Source organism: Aedes albopictus, chromosome 2 (genome assembly GCF_035046485.1).
Source record: "Aedes albopictus strain Foshan chromosome 2, AalbF5, whole genome shotgun sequence".
Taxonomy (NCBI): Eukaryota; Metazoa; Arthropoda; class Insecta; order Diptera; family Culicidae; genus Aedes; species Aedes albopictus.
In genome coordinates this window covers 149120156-149133136 of record NC_085137.1, presented here as the reverse complement: position 1 = coordinate 149133136, position 12981 = coordinate 149120156, and the positions used below count along the sequence as shown (strand labels likewise).

Genomic DNA, 12981 nt, shown 5'->3' with positions numbered 1-12981 from the left:
CAACCAACGAATTCGATTCGCTAGTTGGGTGAAGTGACAGCAGCACAAGGGGTGTGCGAATTGTTTTTTTTAATCATGTTTAGGTTGGAAGCAAAAAGGAAAAAATTTAAATTTGTTTTACATTTAGAGCAAAACTGATACGTTTTGCAAGATACATATATGGCCAATGCGAGAAATAATTATTTTCACCCATTTTCAGTCGGTGAAGCGGAATATAGATGTTTATGAAATCACCCGGACCAAAAGCAAGCACAAAACACTTTCAATGATCGAGAAAATAAAGATTGCCGATGTTTTGCATTTGTTTCGAAATAATTGTAAATATTTTTTTTTTTTCAAAGAAATATGAAATAGAAATTCTTCTCGATTATCAGTAAAGTTTAAGCAACCAAAAACTCATTAGCTCGCCCCTCGGAATTACAGATTGGTTGTCATTTTCAGTTTGACATTGAATTATGACATCCAGGTACTTTTTAGTTGGCTGACAGCTCAACTAACGGGGCCCCAACTAAAAAGCCACCCAACTATTAAGCCCCCAACCAGCGAGTCATGACTGTAATCGATTAATCATAGCCAATTAATCGATACCGGTAATCGACAAGCATAAGCATAATCGATTACAGATTAATCGATTATTTGAAATTTTGCGACATCACTAACTCCGACGATAAACATTGTCCGAATAGGTAAATATAAACAACGGCAGAACAGCGATGCCAGTAAAATAAAAAAATACCGTCGTGCGGGGCTTCTTTATACACTTTTTAATGGTTTTTCAACTTTATGACATTACAACTCCCAGAGTAGTGAATGTATTTCCACAATTTTTACACATAATAATTGTGAGAATGTATGTAGGATGCATGCAAAATTTGAACTAAATCCATCCATAAACAAAAAAATTGTCCATACATCAATCGGAGACATATCATATAGAACCAGAGGGGGGCTACTTTGGACATTCATAATTAAAACAAAACTGCAGTTAAAATTCCGGGATTATTTAGAATACTACTTTGTACCAATACTGTTGTATACTATATCATACATTATTTCAATAAATATATGCGTTTTTAGGTGGTTCTGTGCTACCTTTGGTTTTATGAGCAGCGTGCTATTTTAATATAGACTAAAAGGCTGTCTGGGGGCCATCATTCCATTATTTAGGTGAAACGGTCATTTATATTGTGTATCCATACAACTATTCGATTGTATATGCTACGTCGATACTTCTTGCACGAATTGAGCAACCCTTTGAAATTCATGAACTGCAGAAACAATGCTTACAGAGCAAATGTTCTGATACGTTATGTATATTTTTATGATTCATTCGATGTTTTTTCGCCTCCTGACAAGCAATAAAGAGTTTGTTTGAAAAACAATTTCAACCAAATGAAGGGGAAAATCAAGGGGAATGACATATCCTTTTCTAACCGGAATATCCGCATTTATCCGTTTCTAACCGTCGCTAACCGCTGCTAAGCGAGCTGCTAAGTGGGCAGCAGTTAGACGCGGTTAGCGACGGTTAGAAACGGATATTCCGGTTAGAAAAGGATATGTCATTCCCCTTGGGGAAAATATTGCGTCATAAGAGCACCTTTAACGGTGCGCTTCTATACCCCGTTTGGCAGCCCTCCATCATTGCAGCAAACTTTACCAGTCGCTGCTGGATGCGCTCTCAAAATGGTAGCGCTATGGGTGGGTGACCAAATATAGTAGCGGGACAGTTGCGCTGTTAAAAATGCTATGGGAATATGACAGCCCTCCCGATGACTAATTTGATTGCTACCGGTGTGGAAAAGGGTGGTTAAGTCAAAATAGTAGCGCTGCGCGGGTTGCTCGAATAGCAGCCGCCGTTAATGTTGCTCTAATAGTCCCAAAGACATCAAACAGATTTGAACGATATTACAAATTCAAAAAATCCATATTCAAAAGTGTCCAAAGTAGCCCCGTATTTCAAAAGTAGCCCCGCACGACGGTATTTAAACTCAATCTAGAATTTTAGACACCCTTCCTCCCTCACGTAACAACTTTTGTATGGGAAAATTTGAAATTTTGTATGAAGCGTAACACAGTGCTAGACCCCCACCCTCCCCCCTTTGCGTTACGTAATATTTGAACGAACCCTTAGAAACTCGTGCAGTGAGCCTCTGCACGAATCTGGCGTACTGCTCACTCCCACAGAAAAATTGAAAACAGTTCGCACAGTAAAAGTCAAATGTGACTTTTACTGTGCGCGGTGTTTTCAAATTTCCTGTGGGAGTGAGCAGGACAGGGAAAAGTCGTACAGAGGCTCGTGGACCATTTGCGATCGATGTATTTAATTCGGCGAGTTCCAATGAGAGTATATTACAGGTGGGGAAGAAGAAGAGATGGCTGTGTATTAGTAAGCAAAGAAAAATGTAAACACAAATAGTGACGTCACTATTTGACACGCGTTCTTATGGGAGCTCGCTTTGCTTGTAGTAGTGACATGTTTTGCACCAGACACGGATCTCACGCACACCAAGTATCTTCTTCCCCACCTCTGTTAGACTCTCATTGGGCGAGTTCTAAATAATAGTGGTTTCGCAGCGCGGCGTCACGAACACTAATGCAAATCTACTGGTTGAAAATCTGCCCATTTGATTTTGCCGGGATCAGCTGATTTTTGTTTACTATTTTCAACCAGTAACTCAGGTAGTGTTCGGGTACCCTGATAAAAAATTCCAATAAAATCACTATAAACAACCATTGAATAATGATAAATTTGACTGTTCAACAATAAATAATATTGTGTACGTATTTTCCTGTTGAAAATGATGTATTGGAACTACAATACGTGCACAATAAAATCAATGGTACTACCCGCATAACCACAAACTGTAAATGAAACGTTTCTCATACTGTAAGTGACCATTAGCAATTGTCATTGAACCATTTCTCAGACTATCGGAGATAACAGTAAGCGAACCATTCCATGTACAGATTTGCCAGTTTGACAAATGGTAATCCGCCAATTTACAGTATGTGGAATAGGCGGTTAAGATTGGTTACCATAAAAAATCGCTCGTTTTCTCGAACAAATTTTTCGCAATACAGTATAAGATATGGTCAATATATTATCCAGTTTTTCAGACAATTCACTGCATAACAAATGGTTATAAAACAGTTTAACAATAAATCCAGAAGAAAAACTAGCACTGTCTTGGTTACTATTGATTTATGGTCTTCCATTGTATTTTAAGCGTGTAATATATGGTTCGGGTATATTTGAACTGTTTAAAAATAAAAGCGGTTTTGCGTTCATTGGATATTTTTTATTAAACAAATCCAAAGCCCCATGCTAGGCTCGGCATTACTTACGGTGATTAACTGATAACTGGAGATTACTGCGGTGAGAGCGGATTTTTAATCGCAAGCAGCATTCAATATCCGCCCGCTTTCGCACAGTCGGCCTCCTCGCAGTCGCACAGTCAGGCCGGATCCTGTAATTGAGTTCAAGTTCCGGCATCCTGCAAAACAAATGCATAGTATCTGATGAAATATAGCACAAAAAACTAAATTTTTAAGTCGTGCAAAACTTACCCTTGTTCCTTCCAGACCGCTCCAGGCGTTTCAAACCACCTTCCGAGGCAAGTTTTTAGTTTGTTGTTTATTCAACTCGCGGGCGACAGATTTTGTTTTTTTTTTCTTCTAAATGCAAACTGCAAAGTTCGATTGGTACAGATACTAATAAGAGCTACTATTTGACAAACTGTTGAATTCAAGTGGCATACAGTGAAATGCATATGTGTAAGTGTGTTGCGCAAATGAAAATGCAAACCGTTTGAGAAAAGGTTACTCTGCATTGCCACCATGCCTCTTGAGTTTTTGGTACTATATTGTTCGATAATTTCTGCACAATATGACAAATTGTTACAACTTGATATGGTTTTCAAAGACCATTCTTTATGGTCGGATGCTTCGAGCTTCATATTTTCAACAGAGAAACACTTGTTCGTGGTACAGTAACAGTATGTGGTAAAGGAGACATACTGTGTGGAGATTAACACAAACAGTATTTTGTTATGCGGGTAGAGATTTCACTTATAAAAACACCATAAATTGAATGGTAGTTGACTTGAATTTGCTCCAGAATTTTAGGATTTTTTTATGGTAAAGATACATAACAACCCCTCTTTTCTATTGTAAAAGTGACATTTACAATATATGCTATGGTGGAAAACCATAGGGTGTGTTGTTACTCTATCGTTTTAAACAATTGAATTAATGATAAATACCATGCATTTCAGCGTGTTGTAACAATAGATTCTGTTGTATCTCTATGATCTTTTTTATCGGGGTAATGCAACGTGTACGTACGTGTACGTACGCGCAACACCACTTAAAGCAGAAACCACTATAGGGCACTGCACAAAATCCTCTTCTTCTCTTTCACTCTTGCAGAAATTTTGTAAACAACAAGGCCAAGAAACGTCAAAATCCCATACAAAATCAAAACAGTGCAGTGCCCTATTCCGTTTTCATCACCTCTCGATGAAAAGGCCAAGTAAATTCGCACACCATTCTCAGTTGTCAAAAGCGCGTAACGCATAAAGGGACGGCATCAAAATTTAGCCATCAAACAACGGCACAAATTCAAAAAACTTCAAATTCGCACACATTTCGGGCGCAATTTGTTGGAAAATCCCAAACATTTGTGTTCTATTTACCGTTTACTAAAATTTATTGAAAGCTTCCTATATTGTGTGTGTTGGTCGGTGTAGAAATCTGAACATACGGCGGAAATGCCCAGCGAAATCATCACATTGCAGCTGGGCCAGTGCGGCAACCAGAGTGAGTATTTCTTCATGCTTGTTATTTCCCGGCTTTTGCTGCTGGGTTCAGTAGGCAAAAAAGAACATTCCTTCATCCGTAATTGATCGTTTTTTGGTGTTTTTAGTTGGGTTCGAGTTTTGGAAGCGGCTCTGTTTGGAGCACGGCATTTCCCCGTCGGGTGTGCTGCAGGATTTTGCCACAGATGGCATCGACCGGAAGGATGTGTTTTTCTATCAGGCGGATGATGATCATTATATTCCTAGGGCGGTGCTGCTGGATCTGGAACCGCGAGTTATTCATACAATTATGACGTCGCCGTACGCAAAGGTAAGAATCAACTTGGGTGTTGGTTGACATTGGCATGTATCCTACCGATTCTTTTTTAATTCCAGTTATACAATCCGGAGAACGTTTACCTGTCAAAGGATGGCGGAGGCGCCGGAAACAATTGGGCTTCCGGGTTTAGCCAAGGTGAGAAGCTGCACGAGGAGGTGTTCGATATCATCGATCGGGAGGCCGATGGCAGTGACAGCTTGGAGGGATTTGTTCTGTGTCATTCGATTGCCGGAGGAACCGGATCCGGCATGGGTTCGTATATAATGGAGAGACTGTCGGATCATTTTCCGAAGAAGCTGGTACAAACGTACAGTGTTTTTCCGAATCAGGATGAGATTAGCGATGTGGTGGTTCAGCCTTACAACAGTTTGCTAACGCTGAAGAGATTAACGAGTTGCGCGGATTGTGTGGTCGTTTTGGACAATACTGCGCTGAACAGGATTGCAACCGATAGGCTTCACCTGGAGAATCCTAGTTTTACTCAGATCAATACTCTAGTCTCGACGATCATGTCCGTTAGCACAACAACCCTTCGGTATCCTTCCTATATGAATAACAACCTGATCGAGTTGATAGCTCCTCTGATTCCGACATCTCAGCTGCATTTCCTCATGACCGGTTACACCCCACTGGCCACCGATACGGATACGGTCAGCGTACAAAAAACCACAGTTCTTGACGTGATGCGACGTCTGCTCCAGCCAAAGAACATGATGGTGTCCACCGGCCCGGACAAGACTAATCACCATCGGTACATATCGATCCTGAACATCATTCAGGGTGAGGTAAATCCTACCCAGGTACACAAATCGATCCAGCGCATCCGGGAGCGTAAACTGGCCCAATTCATCAACTGGGGCCCGGCCAGCATTCAGGTGGCCTTATCGCGATCCAGCCCATACGTTCAAAGCACCCATCGAGTGTCCGGTCTGATGTTGGCCAATCACACCAGCATCTGTTCGTTGTTCGAGCGGGCACTCAGCCAGTATGACAAACTCTGCAAGCGGGGCGCCTTCCTGGATCAGTTCAAGCGGGAGGACAAATTCAAGGACGATCTGAGCGAGTTCGACGAAAGCCGAGACGTTGTGGATGCGCTTGTTCAGGAATACGAAGCAGCCACCCAGGCGAACTATCTCAGCTGGCATGCGAAGAAAGCCACCGGCGAGTAAAGTAGTGTGGAGCGTTTGACCGAGTTTCAGTCTCAGCTTCCTCCTCAGATGCGTGTGTTTTTATCCCGCATGAAACAATCTCCTCAAAGCGCCCGGTTTTGTTACGCTTATATCGATAACCAAGGAAGGCTTGCGATTTTGCCTTCGAAGTTTTGAACTAATTCCCTATTACTCTGCTAGTATGTTACGAACAAGCGCACCAAGCGATCTTAGTATCATTCCCCTTCTTCCAGTGACTAAGAATCTTGCCGCACGGGAATCTCCAGTGAATCGTTAAAAACCCACTCTCCTATGAACATTACCTAAAATGTACATTAATTGTAAAATGTGAAGCTAACAAAAATGCGTGGTGAATGTAGTGCGCGCTCTCTACGTTCCGGAGAAATAATTATTCGTATACAATTAGGTGTATCGATGTAACCGTTAAAAGATGCACGTGCATGTTGCCAATAAAACTGTGTTACAATGATTAGCTTGAACCGCCATACCATGAACGAAAGCGTAATATCACGTCCTAAAGTGCACGACATTTGAAGCAATAATTGATATAAAACACACCAACGTACGGGATGATTGGCATCCGACGAACTGGGATTAGGGTAAGTTTACTAATTTTTTTTATTAATTTTATTTATTACCTACAACCGCTACCTCTGAATTTCATCGTCTGTGACATTTTTATATTGTATTCATCTCGGACCAAAAGCTTGTTCGATCCATATTGGCGTTCAATACAACTGTGCTAAATTGGGTAGGTAGCATTAGCATTAGCATTAGCATTAAGCGAGTCGCACAAATTCGTAGGTGGTATAGTCCTAGACCGCTGTTATGAGGGTTGCCTCCTTCCCGTCCGAACCAAAGCACAAAGATGTGGGACTAATCTCTGACTCTTAGACAAGACTGACGCAATCCTCCAATGGTCGAGCACTGTCCTGGCCACGTCCTTGCGACTGCTGAGGAATGGGAAAGGATGTTAGTTTTGGACACCTATGAAAAATGTAGACAACTCTATGATCTCTCAGGCCTAGGTGTCACGGGATTGTTAGGTTGTTGTTAGAGGAAGGGTAAACTCCAAAGGATACGCTTGGTCAACGTTCAGGCACACCATTGTTAGACTGCTTCGGATCAGTTGTTTGCCCAATTCATCCTGTGTCCTCGTTATCTTGGTTGGATTACTAGCTTCTTCGGTTGGTAATCTAAAATGTAAAATAATATTAACATCGTACGTCAAATAAGCTACATATTAGTGATATGCTCGCCACAGTCACATATTTTTATAATTTGATTTATATCATACGATAAATTTACCTGAATCCTGCTGAAATAAAATATTAATAAGTAGTGCACTAAAACAAAATAAACTACAAAACACAAAAAAGTGAATCAAACATTGATCTTGGAATATTTATAAATACGGTAAATATCAAGATCAAAATTTGATTTGGTAGATCTTACACCGCAACGCACCATTCTAAGGTGATCTACCCACGTTACGGGGACTGTGCTAAATTGGGTAGGTAGATGCAGAAAAATGTCGCATATTTGAAACAAAAACATTACCATGGTAAAGTGCACTTTGATTTAAATTCAATGCTATTTTTAAAATCAAAACAAATTAACCCGTTAACGCCCAAGGTGTTTCACAATTTAAATCTTCAAATATATTTGTTTTCAAAGGTCAAGTTCCATTAAAATAAGCATGATTTGATGGAAAAAAATGGTAGTCTATGGTGTAGTTCCAAAAAAAATCTTCATTGTAGGTCCTCAATATCTGATAATTTTATCGAGTTCTACTTCAGCACAACTTCTACGCTATCGTTATATTCTGATCCGTATAGATAAAATGCAGCTCTAAACAAGTGAGAGAGATGATAATCACTCAAAAATAACAGAAAAAGGACTTATAAGTTGAAGCAGAAATATTACCCGATAAACGATTAAAAGTATGCAACGCATGGTTCTTGTAATTTTATGTAATTTCGACTGCAGTGTTCAACATTTCTCATTTTTTTAACAAATCAAATGAAGAGAGCTCACTATGTGTGGCACAAGCAAACGTTAAAATACTTTAGAAGTTACACGCAGAAATATATATATATTAAATTCTAAAATAAACGACTTTGAAACAAAAATAAAATATCATTGATCCACGGCCTAAGTGCATTTTTTATTGAATCAACAACAACGAGTATTAGTTTCAAAGTATTTATTTTGTTGTTTTAAAGTCTAGCTGTCATAAGGCTGAATGTAAATTCAAAGTGAAAAATATTTGATTCAAATATTCAATTTCATTGAAACAAATATATAACTACTTTATTTCAAAAATATTTATTTTTGAATCAAAAAGCACAATTTTTGAATCAAATACAGATTTTTATTTTGTTTTAAAAATAATATTATTTGATAGTAATATATTTCAAAACGATCATAAAAATATATTTGGAATGGATTACCTGCTTTGATTGATTGCGATCTAACAAATACTGAGAGCATGTGATCAAAATGCTCCCGTTATTTATGAGATCGCATTCAATCAAAGCAGATAATCCAATAAAAATGGATTAGACTTTTGGGGAACAATATTTACTATATTTACCTAATTGCATAATCTTAATAATAGTTTTTTTTTTATTTTTCGGTGATAGACCTGCCTTTTGCTGATGTTTATAGAATGGCGTACAGCTACCTCTTGTTACTTCTGCGACAGCCGGTGGATGGGGAGGCGGCGTAGTTTCAGATTTGGTGAATGGTTTTCTGGATAGCGGAGGAAGATTCTGTCAATTAAAAAGGGTTTCCGTAGTAAACATAATTTTATGAATAGTAGATGCTTACCAGGACTTGTCTCCATTACGACAACATGCACTTTCTTCTTATCCCCTAAAAACCGCTACAAAATGAGTTGCTCCAGTTCCTTGCACTTGGGCAAGGCTAGTTGTGTAGCCGTTATCTAGAAAAAAAATATATGAATTTTAGACATGAACCATAAGTTTCACTTTACTGTACTTACCAATAATGAAGGCACCCACTGTGGCATTCGAGAAACCAAACGTTTTAAATTGATTTAATGTTTTTAGTATTCAAACATCGACCGCTTCTTCAACAATTTCGTCTTCTTCTTCTTATTTCTGGCGAGCCGACACCGTTCGGCATCAGCTCTAGTTTAACGTCCGCCTATTTCTGGTACTAAGCCTAAACACGGACGGTCAGGGAGACATCCACACACACCTGACACCCTACATATCGAAACCCATCAACACATGGGCCGGGACCTACGGCTTTACTTCCTATCCGAGGGAAGGCGTGATCAGATATTTTTGTCTCAGAAATACCGACGGCGTCGACTAGGATTGAACCTAGACCGACTGGGGTGAGAGGCAACCACGCTTACCACTACACCACCGACGCCGCTACAATTTCGTCCGGCGAGTATTTTATATTTTCACTTTATGACAACATAAACAAAATGGCAAGGGAAAAACTTGTGCAAAATGCTATATTTATTTCAAAGTAGTTATTTTTTTAAATCAAAGGCACAAGGACTTTGTTGCTAATACCGTCAGTGTACCAGTAGCCGCTCGTGATCCAATAGCCGCTCACCGCCATGAAAATGATGTTTATTGGCATAAATATATACCATTGTCTTCATCCGTATATAATTCGGCACGCATATTTTAAATATCCGCGGAAAAAAGATTGTATTTTTACAGGGAACCTTGTTTTCTCCGTTCGTGAGCGGCTATTGGAACACGAGCGGCTACTGGTACATTGAGGGTACTTTTATTTCAGAATCAAAGTCATTTAGTATTAGAATCAAATATTAATTTGCTTTGGTTTAAAAAACAGTATTGAATTTGAATCAAAGTGGTAATGCATTTGTTTCAAATATGCGACATTTTTCTGCGTGTAGATTTTACACAGATATTTTTTCTAATAAAGTAATTGAATTTTTCCTTCAGCACCCCACAAACTCTCTTTATGTACTCACCATAGGATATCGCGCCACTTGGGCGGTGGCTTCTATATTCGTCTGTTTTCCACTATAACTCAGTCAATTTTGAACCAATTGACTTGAAATGTTGTACACGGGTAGATACTATACCCAGAGCCGTAGCGTGGTCCCCTGGCGCCCTTGGCAAAGACCCCGATCGGCGCTCTCACCGTCACCATCTTAGATTTTGTAATTAAAGAAAACAATGTAGATTTTACATGTCAAAACTGTTTATTTCCCTTTCTTAAAACTTAACTCTACGTGCCTTCACATTGGCAAAATCTGTAATAATCTTCTCCAAATCAATTCTGGATAGCATTTTACTTTCAATGGAAATAAGGGCGAGACTGGTAAGCCGCTCTTGCTTCATTCCTGATCGCAAGTAGTTCTTAATAATTTTAAGCTTACTGAAACTTCGCTCGCATGGTGCAACTGTAACCGGTAACGTAAGGAAAATTCGTAAGCTGGTTGTTATATTCGGGTACAAATCACCCAAAGAGTACTGCTGAATACACTTCAACATATCACTAGGAAATTGCTTATCGAGATCACTTAACCCTCTACTTCCCATGGTTGCTCTAGAGCACCATCGATTTTCGATGAACTCGGGACAAATGGAATTAGATGAATATGATGCAATAATTTTAAAAATATGATTGTAACCTCATAAGGTAGATCCAACTACTAACTACTTGTTTCAATAGTGGAACTATTGATAAACAATCAAAAACCTATTGATTTACAATCAAAATTTTTTTCATTAATTTCGAAAAATTTAGCCAATTTACAATAACATTTGTTCAAACACTTTTCTCGGAAACGCTTATTAGCATAGATATAGTCGTTCAAAGTCGTGGGAAGGAAAGGGTTAAAAGCAATGAAATTTGGGACTTGAACACTTCCAGCTCATATAAAAGTTCAGCTCCATCGACGTCCAAAGAGTATTTCAACGAAAAATCAGCTGCATATTTCTTTATCTCGTTCCATTCCATTGATTTTAGGTTATTTCCATACAAAAAAAAAAACAAAAATCCTTTGAAACCTACTCGAGTGTTTCATATCTGCAATTCAGTTCTTCAAGCATTTTGTCAAAAACGCTGTTAACTTCCTGGGCAAATTGTTCCTTGGGAGTCAGTTGTTTAGCTGGTGCATCAGTAAGCTCGTCCGCAAAGCGTTTTTTTCTTCGCTGTCTTGGATCCGGGAAGTAGTCCTCGATTCCCATTTCACAGCAGGCAACCTTTGCAGTGTCTATCACTTCCTCGAAAACATTTTCACACATTTCCTTCAACGTTGTCGAAAGTCCTTGAATAAACTTGTGTGCCGAATCGACTGTTATATCGTGTCTCTGGAGCAAACGGTTTACCTTGTCCACTGCAGATAAGATACGACCCCACAAATGCAAAAGACAAATAAATTTGAAATTTATTTGCTTGATTAGTGTTGTTGCGCCAAAGGCTGTATCATTGTTGAACTGTTCCTTGTTCGACATCTCGTTCAAAAGAAACAAAACCGGGATGATCGCTTTCTTCAGGGCACTTACTGCACGTTCTTTCGATGACCACCTTGTGTCGCTGTGATCCTTGAGGGAAACTCCAAGTTTATCGATAAGAAGCTCCCACCGACTAGTCGATCCACTAAAGTAATTGAATACGTGTTGAACGTTTCCAAAAAACGTTGTCATCATTGGTGAGAGACCTGCCGCGTGGGATCCCACTAGATTGAGGCTGTGTGCAGCACATGGAACGAAAAGTGCGAGCTTATTAATCTCTAACAAGCGAGCTTGGACTCCACTGCGCTTTCCTGACATATTACTACCGTTGTCATATGATTGGCCACAGTAGTTTTGAAAGTCCAAACTATCCGCTTGGAGCTTATTCAAAATCTCATCGGACAATCCTTTTCCTGTTTTTTTCGTTTGTATGAAATCAATGAAGTGCTCTCTGACTGCACAGTTGCCATCTGAAACATCCACAAAACGAACGACTTGGCTCATTTGTTCCTTACGGCTTTTATCGGGAGTGCAATCAAACATAACGGAAAAGTATTTGGCAAGTTTCAGATCACCCAAGTAACCACAAGCATTATATCATTGCACGAATTAGACTGAATATCAACATCTGCAATGCGAAATGCAGTAATTCCACACTTCTCATGCAATATCCTTTAGATTGGCATTATCAATGTAATGATGCATTGCATTTTTCTTTACATTAGGGTGATTATAAGGTGATATAAGATAATTCAATAATTGAACACTGCAAAAACTGAATAAATGCAATGTACAAACTAGCAAAGTTTGCTCTAACAATACAATTATAAAAGCTTGACTCTAATGGTAAACAAATCAAATCAAGAAGATTCAACAACTTTACGGTCAACTCCATCAGTATTCAACATTTCTGGTTCGACTCCCGACCAACTTAATCCTCATTTGAGCCACCGATCGACGACAGCAAAACCATTTTGTAGATGACCTTTTCTCTTTTCTGTAGGCTGCTATCACATGCCAATAATGATGGAAATCACAATTAGCATATGAGCAGTGTGCGAAGGGTTTTTTAATTTTCTTATTGATTGAATATCTTCTAAAATGCATTATGTATTTATCAGTAATTTATCAGAATGTGATAAATTACTGTATTCTATTACATATGACAGTCGTTTTGGCTTCTACTGCAATGATGTCTC

At 39.1% G+C, this 12981-nt stretch overlaps 1 protein-coding gene across 1 annotated transcript; it reads left to right on the top strand.

Annotated features, from left to right (window-relative positions):
- Positions 1–4554: 4554 nt before the first annotated feature.
- On the top strand, positions 4555–6777 carry LOC109428712 (tubulin gamma-1 chain). The gene is made up of 3 exons (XM_019704538.3): positions 4555–4818; positions 4925–5127; positions 5193–6777. Exons 1-3 carry the CDS (start codon positions 4770–4772, stop codon positions 6303–6305), a joined length of 1365 nt encoding a protein of 454 aa, XP_019560083.1. The 5' UTR covers positions 4555–4769; the 3' UTR covers positions 6306–6777.
- The last annotated feature ends 6204 nt before the right edge of the window (positions 6778–12981 follow it).

What these genes read in the sequence shown, in the direction of transcription:
- LOC109428712 (XM_019704538.3), top strand. Translation starts at nt 4,770, where the DNA reads ATGCCCAGCGAAATCATCACATTGCAGCTGGGCCAGTGCGGCAACCAG. An exon ending in GGGCCAGTGCGGCAACCAGA is followed by an intron (nt 4,819 to 4,924) that starts GTGAGTATTTCT and finishes TGGTGTTTTTAG; the next exon opens with TTGGGTTCGAGTTTTGGAAG. An exon ending in TGACGTCGCCGTACGCAAAG is followed by an intron (nt 5,128 to 5,192) that starts GTAAGAATCAAC and finishes TTTTAATTCCAG; the next exon opens with TTATACAATCCGGAGAACGT.